We start from the raw sequence: 19,044 nt of genomic DNA on the forward strand, positions 1-19,044 counted from the left end.
GAAACTACAGTGTTACTGAAACAGGTGAGGAAATTGCTGCTCTGTGCATAAAAACCCCCTCTTAACTTTTCTGTCTTTGGAGCAGAAATGAGTGTGTTGGAATTCAAGAAAGTAAGAGACACTAACTTGTAATTCAGTTAATATTAAAAATTAGTTATAATACTTGCCTTTGAGCTTTTCTACCAATTTTATGCTATTAAATGGTGTTTGTTGTCTTTCTCTGGAGGAATACCCTGTATGTGCTAAGAACATATTACTACAGAAACCTGTTCTATTATATCTGGCTTTCAAAGGAGCCAAGCTCTGATTAATGACTATGACAACTCTCGGGAAATAAGCAAATAACAGTGACCCAGAATGTTGTTACCTAAGTAGATATTTCTTTTAAAGAGTGATATTTTTGCTTATCTTTATAGGCAATTTCTTTGGTTGAATAGCAAACTTGGATTTGTTTTCCCACTTGCAGGTGTATCCACTGCTTCACTTCTGAATTTACAATGAGAGTACTTTAATTTCAGAACACGTTAGAGCTGGAGATAAGAAATAAGTAGTTTCTTTTGCAGAAGCCCCCACTAATCAAGAATTTCAAAAGATGTGCAAAAGTCAGAACAGATGCTTTCCTGTGCTGAAGATTTTTAACATTCATATTCACAAATGGTTCATCTTCTGGGAAGGTAGTGTCTTTCTTCAGATCTCATAAATCTATAACTGGCAGCAGGGTGGTGGTTATGGCATGGTTATTTGGGATGTGACAGTGCTGGGGTATGTAGAGGTGAACTTATGCCTTGGTGGGAACTATTCTTGGGCTTCTGTCTGTGTTATCCTGCGCTTCAGTTCCATGTGCCTACCTTCTTACCACTTTGAGTTTCTCTGCCCCTCTGTTTTGGTACAGTATACCTCAGGCAGCTTCCCATGAAGGGTGTCTTTGTTATCACAGTAATTTCTGTCATGAAGCGTTTTTTTTGCCAGGTTGCTTTGCAGCTGTTACAGTACCTTTTTCATGCCTGAATTTGTGTTGTTTCCACAATAAAGTGTTTGGGAGCCATTTTTTTTCTCTCTCTTTATGTATGCGACAGTACTGCTGGAAGTATACACTGCCAACAATAAGGTATTTCCTGTCATGGTTACTGGGAGCTGTTTATCTCTCTTACCTTTTTGTTAAAAGGACCAGATGCTTTGTCTTCTCCTACTCTGCATTGGTAAATCCTGGTTTGTGTTTGATTCCCTGCAACTTGTGCTGTTACGTACATAGGCAAGAGGCTTCCCAGACCAAGAGGACATTGATCTTTACTTCCTGGGCAAGAGAGAGCTTTGGTGTAAGGTATGGCTTTGGTCAGGCTGGGTTGGCTTTGCTGGCCTCTTTGTGGCTAGCCCTCAAATGCAGTTTCTGCAACATCTTATGCAGTTGCATTAGCAAGTACTGTAATGCAGTACTCCAATGCGGTCTTTCATCTGAGGGATCTGAAGTTGCGTTTTGAATATGAAGTGCTACAGAGGGAGGTAGTTCAACTATGTAAGTTAGCTGTCTGACTTATTATGCACAATCACAGATGGAGTCTGCAGCAGAACTGGGATGGAATCCAGGTCTTCAACCAAAAGAGCTAAGTTCTTGCATGGGAATACAAACTTCATGCACAGAACAGCTCTGCTGTGTGGTATTGCTTTGTAAAAACAAATGGACTATTTTTGAAACTATATGCAATGAGTAAGGGGTTAGTTGAAGCTGACTGGCTTTCCATTCTTGGGTGATCTTTGTAAAGAAGCATTGGTCTTTTTTGGTAGCCAAATGTCTGGTGTATTTATCCCCATCCCCCGGCATTAAAAATAATGACTTCATCATGCATGCGGATTTGTGTGCATCTACTGTATGTAACTTGTGTTCTACCCTAAAAGGTAAAAATGAGCATCTTTTTATCAAACAAATAGTCTTTGGATAGGCATGTGTATTTACATGCTTTAAGTTTTGCAGCTGCTTATTGTAAATGTCAGTGAGGAACTTTCTTACAGTCAGTGAAAGTGTGTGATATAATCCAGAAATCAACTTTATTTTACACATGATTATCAGAAGCATTCCCTGACTCCAGTCTGCTGTTCTTTCGTAAGCCATGAATTTGCATAGGGGTTTCAGGAGATTATTTGAAGACAAGCAGATATTACACAGGTATAGCTTGACCTATAGATACTTATTGACACTGGCTGCATATGATACCATAACTTCACTAATTTTTAAATTTGTGATAAAGCTAGTATATGCTGTATCTGTAAGAAAAACATGATGTGTGTTATATCACTTCTGTTGGTCTCTGAAGAATGAACTATAAGTCGATGTGTCTGTGGGTAAGTTATCACTGTTTGTCTGCTTGATGTGTTCTGTAAACTGCTGAGGACAGGATTGACCAAGGTTTTGTGTATTTTGGACTTTTAGTGATTGAGTAGTTGCAGGACGTAACTGTGGATTCAAAGCTGTGAGTTTAAACTTACTTGGGTGTGTTGTCCTTATTGGTCATTGCGCTGAGGAATAAGCTCCATTGCAGTGCTTGTGCTGCCTGTGTGTCATTAAAGCAAGCCATTGTCACTAACTAACTGTGTCAGCCTTAATACTGGTTTGATTTGGGAAAGTTTTCAGTGTAAGACTTCTTAATTAAGATTAACATCACATTTCTATATATATTTTGTACTGCATTATCTTTGGGAATGCTGTGCCCTTATACCTCCATCCTGTCAAATATCCTTCACCTGCCCTTCCCTTTTTGAAGCTTAATCCTCCCTTACCATGTATGAATGTTTGTGTAGGTTTAAGCATTTCAAGAAGGAGAATGTCTTATGTGTTTGTACAGCTCTCACTACAGTTGGACCTCTGTTATTGAAGCAGTCAGAGCAGGTTTGTGCTGTGTTAGACAGATTTGTGGAACTGAACATGCTTATAAAAATAAAACTTTGTATTTCAGAGCAGTTGCCAGTTGTCCCTCTTGTTCATGTTTTTTAATTCCCTCACTTCTGCATAGGTAAATGAATTCTGCTTTGTCACTAGTAGTAAGTATGCAAAATACTTAACATTTCCAGATGCTTTACAGACAGTATGTCTTGCTCACCCCCTCTTCGGCAGCTGAAGTGACTAACTTGTAAACTGAAACTAGAAGAATAAAAGAAAACTAACATCGATTGAGTTTCATTATATTAACACTTTGCATAGTTTAGAAAAGGAAAGTAGGTTACTTTCCATTTCTAATACCCTGCTTTATACTTTGCATAAAAAAAACCCAACAGCTGGATTGCAGACATTTCATGGAAAGTTATACATTTACCTGTAAATACAGATTTTAATCATATGAGCATTTACATAAATTACAGGGGAGTATTGTGTTTTTGGCTTAGATGTTTCTTCAAAATCTCAACTGCTTATGCCAGTGGTGTGTTTTAGGTGCATACAGGTACGCTAACTTCTGAACTCTGTGGTTTTCATCACTGCTTATAAATAAATTACTATGCTCAGCCTTTTCTTGCTTGTTTTTCTGCACTGTTGTGCCTGTGTTATCTATACTCAGTGCTGAGGAGTGAAGAAGTAAATGTTTTTTCTCTTCCTGTAGTTACTGAAGTTGGATAATCTAGCATTTGGTTCTCATCACATTGCCTGCACAATGAGTCATTCTTTCTTGGTTAGGTTTGTTCCTCAGGCCAAGATTCATGTGATGTTCCCCCTCTCAGGGTGATCAGATTAGTCACTGTTTGAAATCTTCTTTAAAAATAATTTGCACTGCAGGTTGATGCCTTGCTTAGCAGTTACATGCTTTTTCTTCCCCTCTGCTTGTTGTTTGAGTTCAGCAGCATCATAATATTGAAAAATGTTTTGTAGTCATAGTAACTGAAATATTATTAGAATCCTACTGAATTTAGCATATTAAATTCAGGACTCTTGGTACTAGCAAGGAATTGGCTATAAGGCAGGTGAATTTAAAGTAGCTCAGTGTGCTGAAGTACATCTAGCTTAAACTTGGGCTTCCTTCATTATGCTGTTAAGAACAAAAACTACATTGCAATTGTGGTAGTAGCTTGAACTTTGTGAAACATAAATTTAAAAAAACAGTGGTGGTAATAAAAATTATTAACACTGATGACCTCTTATCATGATACTTGAATCAAACTTGAAGTATTTGGGGCGGAAACTCTCCTTGCAGAATTATCTGTACCTGGAGATGTTTGCTGGAGCCAAGATCTGATGGAGGTTTCAAACAACATTAGGACAGTGGCAGAGTTTCCAGTTCCTATTGTGTGATATGTTGTTACGAAGGCTCTTGAAGTTCTTTATCTTGATATTAGGACATTTTAGGGGTGATGGTTCATTGTGGGAAATAGCAGCCTGAAAGACTAGCCATGCAGAAAATGTGAGGTGGCTACATCAGAAGTAGGAAGAGAGAGAGGGAAAATATGTACTGTGTGGTTGTAAACACTTAACTTGGACATTGATGTTAGCTGGCTAGGCTCCCTATCTAGTCAATGGACAGCGAGAGGAACTCTTTCAAATTATGATTCAGAAAACTAGTTATGTTCGTGCCCCAAATCCTCTTACACAGGGGTCTGTATGAACAGGGGATGCTAATGCAGGCACCTAAATTGTGCAGAATGTTGAATTGTATGAATATCCCTGGGAGCAGTGTCTGGTTTGTGCCTTGAGAGACAGTCAGGGTTATGACAGGGTAGAGGATTGGAAGCTGCTGAAATAAATGGTTGTAAACGCTGTCATAGTTCATAGATGAAAGCCTGAGTAGAAGGAAAGGTGAATTAATGTTCCACATTAAACTTTGATTCTGGATCTTTTGAACAGCATTATTTTCCATCTTGTAAGTTAACAGTGTTTTGATAGGAAAATGCTCATGAAGTAGGTGAAGGTGCAGACCAGTGGGATAAAAAACGAGATTACTTGTAGAAAGTTCAAACAGTGGGGTTTTTTTGTGAGGCTTTTTGTGGTGGTCTTGTTCTGCCTCCAATTTTCAGCTGATTCTTGCACAACCGTTATAAGTATTAGTTCAGATTGTTAGTTTACCTTTCATTCTGTGTGAGACAGATGCATGTGGTGTCTAAACAGACATATTAGAAATTCAGCTTTGGATGAACTTTGTGGGCGTGGATGAGCAGCTCGTAGGGAATGCCCAGCTTCCAAAAATCATTGGCAATTTTGAAAAATGCTCGGGCTCTGGGTGCCTGCCTACAAACAAAATTTATTTTTGAATCTTGCTCCCATTTCTATAAGAATAACCACTGAAATAACAGACCTGTGTTTCTTTGAAGTTTGTTTGCTCCTACTGCATTGGCTTCCTCTGGAAGACAACATGACCCTGTATTTTGGCAGTTACTTCTTTAGTGCAGAGATGAGTATGTTGGGTTAAAGCTTTAGCCAAAGTGAATCGGCTTGTATACTGTGCAGAGGACCTGACCCTGTGACTTCAGGTCAAGCAAGAACAAGTGAATGCTTAGGTATTCCTTCATGCATGTGATCTTCATTTACTTGAAAGATTCTTCTCCCAGCTGCCACCGCTCAGGAGACTCGGAATTTGGATGGGGGATTTCTCATTGTTTTTTTACAGTTTGTTTTGCTCAACACTGGTCAGTCAGTCCCATATACTGCCCTAGATTTGTAGAACCTAGAAGGTAGAACCTTACAGCTCCTATTTAAAAATAATCTGGTACACTGTCAGCTTGCAAGTTGGAAACTTTCAAAGACTTAAGCTTAAGTCTATTCATATGCACATATTTTAGACTTGCATGAACTTTAGCACTGTGCAGAATGGACGCTGTTAGGAAAGGGGAAACATTACTATTACACTGAAACTCATAAGCAAAAAAGCTTAATAATACTTTTCAATTTGTATGAAACTGAAAGAAACAATTTTCATGTTTTTGATTTCTATTTTTTCCCCTCGATCCAGAATGAAGTGGCCTATTTAGATCCAAAATTGTTTCTTCATTTCTTCAGTATTCTTTTACTCTTCCTCTCACATATACTAGCTAACTGTTCCTTTGTTATTCTGCTGTCAACAAGTCTGAAGATATTTTAGGATGTTCGTAAAGCTTCTCTTGCTAAACACTGTTTCTGGCCATCAGTGTGTTCCTCTAACATCATCATCTCCTCTTTCTCCTTGTGAAGAAATCTTTGGTTGCCTTTTGACTCAGCAAAGGTGCCTTGGGAGGATGGAAATACAGCTTGTCCGATATAGCTCAGCTTGCTAGTCGAGCAGTCTGACTGCTGTTGACTCTGTTAAAGGACCACTTTAACGATAGAGGGTGTTGAACAAGCACTAACCGGAGATGGGGAAGGAGTATTCCTTACAAGAACCCAGGAGAACACTGACTGTTTAAATAAATAAATAATGTCTATATAATAATAATGCTAAATTGGAATCTGAAAATACTAAGAGATTAGCTGAATGTTGTATGTAGTGTTCTTATAGGGTGGGATGGCATAGTTTGTTTTGAGAGAGAGCTTTTAGCTGCTTCTGATTTATGAAGAAAAGAAAAGGTACTTTCATAAAGTCATACCAAAATATACCCATTTTGCTTGAAGTATACTTAATATTTGAGTGGGAAAACCACTTCTGTCCTTTTGAAAACAAGAAAAAATTAAGAAACTGAGCAGTTAGAATTACATAGAAATGCTTGCACTTCGGAGATAAGTTGTTGCCTGAATTTATGTCAATATACTTTTATCTCCATGCAGTCCGGGCAGAAGGACTGGTAGCATGTCTCTCGGCTAAGCCCCGATAGACCTAGTGGAATTGTGGTGATGGGCTTGCAGAGTGACCGAGCGGAGGTGACAGCTCAGCATGTCATAGCATTCAGAAGAAGTCTGCAAAGAGCAAACGCAGAAGTCAGTGGTAGCTGACATTGTCGTTTCCTCCCTATACCTAGGTCAGTTTGTCTTCAACTATATTTTCTAATTGAAGATTTTATTTTAGCAACAAGTCAGGAATCCTGTGCTGATGTGTTTTAAAAAAATAAATAATTCTTTAGTAAGCCAGCTCACACGGCAGATTGAATGTTTAGGATCCTGGATGGTGACGGTCCAGTTCTGCCAATGTGTAGATACTCTGTAACTAGCTGCTTCTAGAAATTCTTTTGCAAACTGTGTGGTGGCAATAGTTAAGGCAGTCTGGGCTTCAGAGTAGAGGCATGTTGTCCTCTTTCTCTCCACAAAGAAATCAATAGGTCTGTAGATAAGTTGCAGTGTATCCTTGTTCATTTGCATCTTAAGAGTTTAATTGCACAGCACTGCAAACTGGCAAGTGATCACTTTGTTAGTCAAGCTCATATACTTCTAAGCATCTTAAAATGTTGTAAGGAGAGATGCTATTGGTTTTGTTCTATTAATGGGACTGCAAGCTAGCAACAAGAAATCGGCAGCATCTACGTTGTCAGTGTGTATCTGTGCAATACAGGCTATTCAACAGTGAAATAAATCTTTCTTTTTAAAGTCCACCTTTAAAAGTGGAAAAGGTCCTGTGTCATGGAAAAGTCACCTATAGATCATATAAGGCACCAACCTTAGGAATGAGCAAGTGGGATTTATTTTTGTTTCGTGCTACTAGAAAAGGTGCCTTGTAAATGAAGATCCAGCAACTAAAGCAAAACAAATGTCAATGATTTAGATAATGTCCTAATCTGAGCATTCTGTTCAGTACAGAGGCGTGTTTGCAACGTAGCATTTGTCAGCTGCCTAAGACTGCAACTTGAAAGTTATGAGTTTCCTTCAATTAATGTTTTCATTCAAAAAACATCTAAAAGCACGTAGTCTGAGAACTGGTTATGATCACACTTTTTTTGAAATAAAGGATTTTCTATTACATTGTTCCGTAGTACATGCGATGCTCTTTGTGTATGAAGGAACACATGAGGAATATGTGGACTAATGAAATATCAAGACCATGTCAAGTTTGAAGTAGTTGTAGTCTTGCCTGTTGCTGGGTTTAAGGGAAGCTGCTAATTACTGCAGGTTTGGAGGAGGATGATTCTGAGTTTGGATCTTTAAATGGAAAAATGAATTTGACCTTCTTGTAGGAAAGTACCTATTTTCACTGTTTTTGAAGAAAGGCTAAAGTAAAGGCAAGTTGGGGAGATTTCAAAATCTTTCTGTCCCTCATGATGGTTAATTTTGTAATAGGAAGAGTGTTCTGAATATGGAGGAAGACATTCTTTGCTCAGTTAATTCCTAAATCTTAGGTGGTTTTCAAGATGGCCTTGAACTGCTGTGCTCTGAGTCACCCTGTTTCTCAATAGCTAGGTTTTATTTTGGTTTTGAACACTGTGGGGCCAAAGGGCCAAACGGAACTTGATCTATACTTGATTCTGTGAAACGCTGGTTAGTGAAGACGTTTCTAAATAAGTAATTCTAAAGCAAGAGCAATTGCAGACAAGAGAATCATTAGAGGAAACAGTTATGGTTTCTTAACATTGCCGGTCAAGCTTCAACTTTTCAGCAATCACTCCTGTTGTTACTGGTTTTTAATCTAAGCAAAACATTACCTTTGGCAGATTTGTATTTTTCATGTTACTGTAAAAGTTTTTAGTGTCACTTGTTGTGATAGAAGTGATTAATGTCCTGGAAGAGAGAGGGCATAATTCCTTTTTCATTGCTTATGGTTGTTTTGTGTTTTGTGTTTTTTTTTTTTTGCACAGCTATAGCTTTTTGATCTACACTAAAAAAAATTGGATATACATAGATAAAAATTGTCTTTTTTTTTGGTCACCTGGCTTTTGGTTTTGTGTGTGAATAATATAAATGAATGCAGGTAAAAATAGATACTTATTTTCACAGAAACTTCTTTTTGCTTGTGCTGATGTCTTTGAGAACATTACTTTTGTTCTTTAGCAATGACTCGGCTCCTTACTATAGAACAGCTATTAAATTATCCTAAAGTACAAAAACTCTCAAAAGGGAGCGGTTGAATTATTGTTGGATTTTGGTCACATCTTGTTTGATGTTGTAAATCATTTGCTTGTATTTCCTGTCTCATACTGTTCTTCTAAAAATAGCTGCAATTGCTCGCTGTTTGCCCAGCTCAACTCCGTGATGGAATAGCCTGTTTAAAGTTACTTCCTCTCAGCTACTCTGTCTCTTCCTGCAGCCTGAGTCCTCTCCCTCATGGCCTCCTACAGCAGATGTTCAGTGACTTAAACTTTGCTGAGAGAAGGTCTTTTATAACTTTAGGAAGCTGATTTTCTTTTTTTAAAAAACAGCGACAACAAACAAACACAAACAAAAACGAAACCAGACAAAACCCCCCCAAAACCCCACCTCAAACAACAACAAAAAAACTACAAAACCCACACAAGCCACCAATCTAAACGAAGGTCACAACTCAGAGGCACAGAACAAGCTGTAGCCAGTCCCTACGTTACTGAAACTGGTAGGAAAAACCTCAAGAGCCTCTATCAAATGCAGCTGGGAAGTTGCATGAGATGTGTCTTGATGCAAAGTATCATCTTCAAAATATAAGCTGGATTGAAAAATAGTACATGGGGAGCTGAGTCTAACATTGTATCAACACAGATAAAGAGTTTGGTTAATTCATCAGTTTTTCTGCAGAAGTACAAGAAGGTCGCATCAAAGAAACTTGGAATGCTAACCCCAGAGTGCCACAGGAAAACTGAATTTGAATGAAAACTCCTTGAGAACACCTTTCTCCTGGCAGTATCCTACTTTAAAATGATCTCTTCAAAGTGTCCTTTTACACAAAATAGCTCCAGTCTCATTAAAAAGCAGCTGGACTGTACATTTTTTATTTTGTGGGATTAAGTTACCATCCTAAGAGAATCTTTAGAGAAACCTGATTCCTGCTGGTAGACCACGATATTGGCAAGTAGCGTGCAACCAGTTACATTAATGAGTTGAGGAGAATTATGCTTCTCCTCTTGTACAAACTAAAATCTTAATTTTGCAGGCAGCTCTTGTGGAACTTGCTGTATAGACCTCTTTCCTCTCAGCCCTGGGATTCAATTTACAGCCCTTGTGCTGTGAGCGCTTAAGTACTTGAGATCATGACAAGATCTTTTGAGCCTCCTCGGTGTTTGTTGCCTCTTACAAGAAAAGTAAGGCTATCAGCCTGCAGCTTCTCACTGCTCTCCAATGAAAATATCCTTATCTGCTTCTGTTATGCCCAGAATAGTAAAGGCAAGATATTTGGATGGTTTATTGGACTTTCAGGGCTGCAAAAGGAGAACTGGGATGTCTGTTCACACGCGTATAGGAAAGAAGGAATTTGGCTACCAGCCATTCTGAGTGATAGGTTTGAGTCTGTCCACCATGGGGGCTATAGCTAATTAGGGTTATTTATTGTTACAGCTAATAGAAGGGCCTGTCATTTGCTGTCTCTGAACAGGTTTCAGAGCAGACGACGAGCTATATGAAGGTTCCTAAGTGGTATAGAGTAAGTTTAATCATGTGAGGGGGAAGGGGTGGTAGCGTAGTAGCATGGCACTGTGTGTACTGGTGAAGTGTATTGTGCAGAAGGGATTTTAACAGATGTCGAATGTTCCTGTCATTAGGCTGTGAAGGCAGTAAAACTCCACTGTAAGTACTAGGTCTAAGTACGTATAAGTAGTTTTTGGCACAGAGATATCGGCTGGTGGTGGTCATCAGTTTAATGCCAAAGGATTTGGGGTTGATGCTGCTTATTGCCCCTAAGCCAGGAGAGTTTCCACATGATGCTCTTGTCTAAAAAGTTGTAATTAATGCCGTGTGCTTTGTTTCCTTGCTGGTTACTTGCTGAAGCAGCCCTGGCTGTGGTATCGAGTTGCTCTGGGGTTGTTGCTAAGGCCCAGGTCGTCAGTATTGTTTTGTTGAAGTGCTTTCCCTAAGTCTTCTAATGTGATGGTCATTTCACGTGGAAAAAGGCTGGCAGGCAAGGGCTTAGATTAAGAACAGGACATCTAAAAATCTCATTTTCCAGATATCAAAATCTGTTCACAGATGGCTATTTTTGACCTGGTTTAGAAATCTAATGCAATCTGTCTCTCCATGAGAGCAAAGTGTGTGTGTGTATGTATGTGTGCACACATAAATACCTATGGTTAAAGCAAAGAGAGATTGTTGGACAATAGCCACATCTGTTTTAAAAGAAATCTCATTTTTTTAATACATGAATTTTCTTGATTAGATATTTATGAATTTCATGCGTTTTTCTTATTTTTAGGCTGTGTGACCTATGTACCTAGGTGGAGGGGAGAGAACTTTTTTGACACTTGGCATATATTGCCTAAAAAACGTTCATTGTTTTTAGGTTGCTACAAAAGTACACAAGAATACTAAGCCACTTGCATAACTCCATAGTCGCACACTGGGCACTGGTTCTTGGAATTTCACATTTTTTTGTTTTTATTGCGTTTTCCTATTTGGAAAGGCAAAAATGAATTGAAACTTTCCGTTTTGAGAGGTACACACAGTATATCTGCATATAGGAACTATATACAAATATAACTATATATTCTGCTTTCAAACATTTATGTTAATTTCACATAATTATCACATTGGTTGTTTAGTAATAAAATTGGTTTCTGATGTGAATAGAAGTTTTCTAACTATGACCATTTTAATATTAAAAGGGATTATTTTTTCAATATATCCCTCATGAGGTATTGTAGTCATACCCCTCCCCTTATCCCCACCTCACCCCCAAAAAGCACACCTTGCAAAAAAATAAACTGCTTTCTCAACATTCGACATTAATGCAACTGTATCTGTTCATGCATAAGCAAAAAAATTAATGTGCTTCTAGGTATTTCTGCATGTTTTAATCGACATTGAGTGGTATTATACTTTTGTTCTAATTAAAATTAAGTATTGATTATAAACTTGCTGGCGTCGATATTGTACATATATGCTGGGTTTTGTGCATGAGGAGCTTTTTAAGCATAAATTGTGATAGAGAATCGGAGCTCTGTGTGTACACACATTTTCTTTTTTCTGTTTTTGCTTGATCTATGGATGTTGAAGGAATAATGCTTTTTCAGAAGAAAGGAAAGGACTTGAAAGGAGTGCTTGAGAGAATTTTTTCAGATTCCAGCATCTGTATTGGTATAGAGAGTTTAAGGGAGAACAGGAGAAGCTTTCCATTCTTGGCATACATCGTTGCTCTGTTTTTGTTCTTGACATGCTTGCCTACGAGCTGCTTTGGAGGGTGTTTTCCTGAATATGGCAGAAACAGAGTGGGGTGTTCTTGGTTTGGATATGTTGCCCTTTTCAGATTTTAGTTATTTTGTTTCTGTACTCAAGTCTTTCAGCATGGTCCCTGAAGTCAAATGCTGTGGCGTTGGAAGCTCAGCTGCTTTTATTGGGTTTATTTTTTGGAGGTAGGTTTTTGTTTGCTTGTTTGTTTTCTGAAATAGTTTTGGAAATGATTCTCCCATGCCATCTTGATAAAATCAAATATGTTGCTGCTAGAAGACAGCAAGCTAAATTTGTTGACACATCACAAAGTCTTCCTTAATGTGCTCAAATTGGCAGATGTGTGCTGGTGACCCAATACTTAGAAGCACAGGAGCGGTGAATTTTGTTCCAAAAGGTAGAAATAATGCCTGGCTGTTGTGCATTCTCTGCTTTTCAGAAAATTGCACCTGGGGAAATATGTCAAAAGCAAAGATGACACAACGCCAAGTATCTAAATTCAATTAAAAATACCAGATGCTTAAAAAAATTTAAGGTGGCAAAACCGTAAGGAAATGTATACATGTACATATATATTTGTTTATTCCTAGAAGCATCTTCAAAGTTTTTCCTGTTTTTAACAGTTATGCTCCCAAGCATCTAAGTAGTGCTCTTCTCTGTTATATATGCAGGAGAGCCCTTTTTTCTCTCTTCCCTTTTGTTGCCAGTGTCTTAGCAGGGCAGGGGTGTATAACATTGGAAGGAACAAGGAAGATAAATATGGTTTTGAGTTTTTCCTTCCTCTTTTTCCAGCCTGTTGTGTTCCCTCTGCCTAGCTCAAGCTAAGCTATCTGTGCTGCCATGGCAGTTCATTTTTAAACTGTAGTAACCCAGTATTCGTGGGGAGAAGATAGCAAGTCAGTGAGGTATTCAGAATTGTATAGTCTATTTTTTGAGACTTGTCTAAAATACCTAATGATAACTGTTCCATAGCTAAAATCAGCTTTGCTAGGTTTAAGTACTAAGTGCTAAGTTGAGTGCATCACACAGTTAAATTAGGAGCATGTACATTAGAAGTGCAGGGATAGAGAGAAAAGCTATTGTAGACTTGAACTGATTATTCTGCCACTATGGCTCCAAATGGAAGCCTTATGCTCCAAAGCAAAGTGTTTGTGTATTTTAAATTGTCAAGGTCTTAGACATCTTAAGAAACATTGTGTTTCTTCTTAGCGGAAGTGGAAAACTGAACGTTTTAAAGGTGAGTGTGTTGACCTTTTGTCTACAAACCCTCTCCAAATCCTCTAGCATACAGGTACTTCACAAATACAAAGAGGGGGAAAAAAAAAGTGGAGCTGCCTCTTGAAAATACAGTTGATGAAGTTGCTTCTTCTATACAGATAGGTTAAACGACGAAATTCTTGCCCAGATTAAATGATCTCATCAGTTCGGGTTGTTGAGAATATGGAAATGGTGCATGACTCTATAAGTATTCTGAGCTTTCTTTTTTTTATTTCAGTAGTAGCAGAACGAAAAAAATACTGAGCAAATTGTTCAGCTTCATTGTAGATGGCAAAACAGTGCCACAGAGGGAACGTTTTTGTCTTGGAGGAATCTAAAGCGCAACTGAAGCTCTAACAGAGTGCATTTGTTGACATAAAATGTCTGGCTAGAGAGCTGAGTCTTTAGCTATGCTTGAAAGCTTGACAAATTTTTCTTTCTCAACTGCTCAGTGCTAGAGGAATTTAAACAGCCATTGGCTGCTGCCAGCATTGGGAAGAAACTGTGGTGTGTTTTGTTTTTTTTTTTGAAAGCTCCTACTCTAGTCAGTAACATGATTAATATATTGGGTTGGTCAATTAATCCCTTGTTCTAGTCTCAGTGGTTTTTCAGGGCCTTTTTCCAGTTTGAAGAAAGAAATTACTGTAAAAAGTCTTCTCCCTCTATCTTCCCTCTGTGCCCCACTTTCTAATATTGTGATGGTAGTGAGCTTTAATTTGCTGTACAGACTGTACAGGCAGTCATTTTCTAGTGGGGCTAAATGGTATCTTCCTTTGCATTACATCTAGGTTTCAGTCTTGTGGGCTTTTCTACTGTAAGTCTTTTAACAAAGAGGAGAACTGAGTGTTCAAAATAAAGTTCTTGGAGTGCTCTGACATGATTAAGTATTAACTTCAAGTGCTTAGGTGAATGTTGTGCATTTCAGAAAACTGGAAATTGAGATCACAAAATCCGGAATTGGTTTTGTGTGTGCGCATTCGTGTTGAAGTAGGAAGTGGAAGAGTGCAGAAAAAGGGAAACTGTATATTTTTTTGGTTTAATTTTGTGCTTGAAAAGTTTTGTCCTGTTCTCTTGGAAGAACCGTGAGAATAGTGTGCCAGCCCCAGAGGAAGACTTCCTTATCGTTCTGCTATTGAAACTCTTCCTGTTGACACGCATGCTGGCGCTCTCTGGGGAACTTTACCCAGTCATCCAGACAAGAGGCTGGCTTCATGTGACTTTAATGTGAGAATAGATAAGAGAAATTTGGATGTTCAGGACGTGGGGAGAGGAGACAAACTCGGAGACCTCGGCCTGTGTGAAGCTAGTACATTTGATTTGTAACTTGCCCAAACCCAAACTAATGAGTAAAAGTTGGAGGTTTACCACGGCAGAATAGACTTCAATGCAGGCTGGGCAAGCCATCAATAATCCTCAATGTATTTTTGGCTAGAGATGCTGCAGTTAAACTATTGCTAACACTTCAACTTAGTTTAAAGCCACATTGGGCATGCCAATAGATGTTCCAGTCACACCTTCAAATTACAGCGGAGACAGCTTTTTTTAATACAGTGTCTTACAACTCTGAAGGAAGTGGGAAGAATGCTATCAAGTTGCATCAGCTGAGCTGAGAGAGCAAAGTTATTTAGAAGAACTCTGAATTGAGGCATTACTGTCTGAAACAATGTTTTCATGTCCCTTTTCAATGCCTCTTTATATGTTGTATGGTTAACTTTAGTAAACGTACGCATGTATGATCACCAATATATAGGCTATTTGTGAGAAGTGTGGATGTGTGCCGTTTCCAAGAGCACGTCATGAGTCAGTGAGCAAAAGCGTGCGAACAGTGTGCCAGAAAGAGATCACAGTCAGGAAGACATGGAGTCCTGTGTCACTTCATGCTTTTCCTTTAAAGCCAAGGATGCAGGTTGGCTTAATCTTGCCTTGCTGTAGTTCTTCAGTAGTTACATGCACATGCATCAGAGTGCTGTTGAACAAATCTGCAGAAAGGAAAAAGTATGTCTTTACTGAGGATAGGGTTGAAAGAAGCAAGATGATTCTGTTAATAGTATAAAGCTATTTGGGAGCTGGTGACTGGGAAAGGCATGTGTCTAGTAAAACGCACTTAAGCTGAGCTGCAGACATCCGATAAAAAGTTATATTTGTTACTGTCATTTAGAGTTCCCTTCTCTGCTGGCAAACAAACCCATGTTCCCTTGTCTGTGCATTTTTATTTTTATTTTTATTTTTTTAATTTTTATGCCTTGTACTTTTACCAGGAGAGAATGATCTAGTTCCTCTGATATGTGCTAATAATCTCTGGGTACTGGAAGAGTGAAGGTAAATAAGGCCACGTGCATTGTAGACTTACATTTAGTCATTCTCTGAGAGTTCTAAGTTTTGTCTTTAGAATTAAATCACTCATCCGTATAGTGCTAAGGTTTAGCAAAGCCATGAGGAGCATTACCCAGTTTCCTGTCTGAGAGTTTTGATTTTATCAGTCTGCCAAGGAAATGTAGTGCTCAGCTTTGGTTATTAATGGGTATGTAGAGGGGAGCTGTGGTTTTATTCTTGTTTCGTACTCCTGTGTTTTGTAGTCTCTTGGTTACCCTTAGTTCCTCAATCCTGTTGTGTTTGTTTTTTTTTTTTTTGTCTTAAATATAGGATACATACATGTTTCTTGTTGCAGTTTTGAAACAAATGTTTATTATGAAGAATATTCATGACTTGCATGGTACCTTTGTGCAAGGACCTTAGAGAGCTTCACAAGTGCTAATTACCTCATCAGAGTGCTTTGAAGTCCAACCTGTGATGTAAGGCTGTTGGCTGTAACTAAAGTGACTGTTTTCCATCTCCGCATCTGTGGAGGGTGGTGGAGTTGGGGGTCAGTTCTCACTTGCTGTGTTCTGGTAATGCCTTTAGGATAACATCAGTGGGCTGTATGAGAAAGCTTTATTACCATGTTGTATGTGATCCTGGTATCTTATGGGAGGACTGACCAAAACCTAAACACAAATTTGGAAGGAAGCAGGATGCACCCAAATACATGCGAATAAATCTGACACAACAAACTGAGTTGTTGCTGGCTACTGCTGAGCGCCAAACTCAGTGACTGTCAGGAGCTCCTGCCTTGGAAAAAGAATACTGCTGCTAAGTTTAATAGAGACTTAGCATTTGGGAAGAAAAACACAACGTAATACTTAGCTTTAGCCATGTTGCTGACGCTGCATTGACAGATGACTAATCTATGGATAACGTTTTAATATGTAATCCTTCTGGGTTTTTTCTTTCTTGTCTTTAGGTGAAGCCAAAAATCTTCCTACGTATCCGGGGCCAAACAAGATGAGGGATTGCTACTGTACTGTAAACCTGGACCAGGAGGAGGTTTTCAGGACCAAAATAGTGGAGAAGTCATTATGGTAACAAACACATGTATACACGTTCTGTTAACTCTTCTCATTCTCTGCTTACTATGTTTGTTTCCAAATGTTCCAAAGATACTTTTTTGGCGGGAGGAGGGAGGATGAATATGATCCTTCTTCCAGTTTTAAGAACACTAGTGGTAGGACTGTTAATGTCATGATTCCTATCTGTATATATGGGAAAATGTCTTCACCAAGGTAAGCTGTATTAACTGTTTTCCTAAGAATGTACAACCAGTGCTCCTTTCTTTCTGCAATATTTGTTTTGAACTTCCCTGAGCTTTTTAGCTCTCAACTGAGGAGAGAGCACTGAACTCCATTTCGCATCTATCTATGCTTAGACTTTTGCATTGGTCTAGCTATCCTAATGGGTGGAGTTAGGGATTTTTTTCTTTTCTGTCATGAGACTACAACTGAAAGGAGAGGTTGGAACATAAGATGCCTGTCTGATTAGCTTGGACGCTTCCTGTGAGATTTTAGAAGCCAAATGTAGAATGAAACAGAACGAGAAGCATGTAGCAAAAGTTAAAAAGCTTTCTCCTGGAAATCCCCAAACATCAAAAAAATAAAGGGAACAAGGCTGGGCATATATGTATACTCTGCCAAGCGAGGCTTTTTTTGGATTTGAGGGGAAAGTAGCAGCAAGGAACAGTCAAGTTTATAACTTTTGTCTTAAGACATAAAGTGGGAAAAGAGTGAGAGTTGAGTAATACAGTTAGGAATTTGCTGTTTGTCTTGTTATTGCAAATAATTTACTTTGGGAAATAGCTCTAGACCCCACTCCCCACCCCTCAGAAGTACCTAGCGCATTTAAGAATGTGAGTCTGGGTAGCTTAAAGTGGGATTTATTCCCTTAAGTCACTTTAATTGTTCTCTCGCGTATTTTTTTGTCGTCTTTAAGTCTTTATTCCTCATCTTACCTTCTGATATGCTGTACTGGGGTGCATAATAGAGACTTTTGTTTCTTGAGGCATTTAGATTGGCTAAACATAATAATGAGTGTTCTTGAATGATGATACTAACACTTTCCTGTTTGTAGTGTACTATATTTAAAAAAAAAAAAAAAATTGAAAAAGCAAAGACTGATCTGTATCCGCTTTTTTTTTTTACAATAACTGACATGCAGTCTCCCTAAACCAGTTGTCCCCGAACCAGTTGTTTCTCTAAAAATGACTTTGTAACTAATTTAAATTTATTTCTGGGTCAACCAGCTGTAGCCTTCCTGCTCACAACTAGAAGTTGCACAGTGGGGTTTTTTTGCTGGATGATCATTAGTGCTTTGTGGGGAAGTGGAAGGTGGGGAGTAGGAATGTATGAGAATAGTTGACGTAATTTCCTTGAACTAATCCAAGTATTTTTCTATTGAGAAAATAAACTCTTAGTGGTAGGAATAAGCAACAACAAGTGTAATTCCTTCAGTGGGAAAAATTCCATCTGTCTTTAGATATCATTATAAAGCTGAAGAGGTACACTGAGGCTATGCAGAACTAGAAGGTTTCTGGTTTCCTGTGGAGCTAGGTTTTTTTCGTTAATTGAGGTGAATTCAGAGGAGAGCAACACAACGATCAGAGGTCTGGAAAACATAACCGATGAGGAAAGGTTAAAAGATTGGAATTGTTTGTCCTAGAGAAGAGAGATGAGAGTAGATATAACTATGTAAATATACTAAAAAACCAAACCAAAACAAAAAAAACGCAAACAACAACCCCCCCCCAAAAACTTAAGAGGGAGGGAATTGCTCTGTATATCCGGTATGGATATTGCAAGTAATAATGGACTTAAATTGCAGTGGGGCAGGAAGTTTAGGTTAAGTTTTATTGTGAAGAAAAATATTCCTGTTGTTAAAGATTCTGAAGCACTGGAGTAGACTGCCTTGCTTTTTCCATATTTATTGCTGAAGGCTTTTAATAGGTTCTATATAATCAGTCCTGACCAAAATATGGATCTTCCTGCTTTGGAACAGTGGTGGACCAGATGATCTCTCAAATCCCTTTACAGTCGTATTTTATTTGATCTAAGGGTTGATTAAAGATGATCTCCTCGGTTGTTGTTTCTTCTCTCAGTGAATTCCTGTCTTAAGTGGTAGTCTGCCTTCTCCCTCTGCGAGCTTCTATTTGCAAGTACTATTTCTAGTAAACTGAAAAACTTCACGGTCCCTGAATATCCACTTACAGACATTGATATCAACTGAATTTTGCATTTATCCACATAGGTGTTTCTCTGTCCTTGATT

General features: G+C 38.5%; 1 protein-coding gene across 3 annotated transcripts in view; it reads left to right on the forward strand.

Moving 5' to 3' along the window:
• The window catches only part of RASA3 (RAS p21 protein activator 3), a 135,491-nt gene that overhangs the window by 24,988 nt on the left and 91,459 nt on the right, over positions 1–19,044 (forward strand). For all 3 annotated transcript variants that reach the window (XM_075136519.1, XM_075136512.1, XM_075136528.1), the window contains exon 2: positions 16,692–16,809. In XM_075136519.1, coding sequence (XP_074992620.1) covers positions 16,692–16,809 — 118 coding nt within the window. The remainder of the gene's footprint in view (positions 1–16,691; positions 16,810–19,044) is intronic.

The sequence above is a fragment of the Calonectris borealis genome, chromosome 1, assembly GCF_964195595.1.
Source record: "Calonectris borealis chromosome 1, bCalBor7.hap1.2, whole genome shotgun sequence".
NCBI lineage: Eukaryota > Metazoa > Chordata > Aves > Procellariiformes > Procellariidae > Calonectris > Calonectris borealis.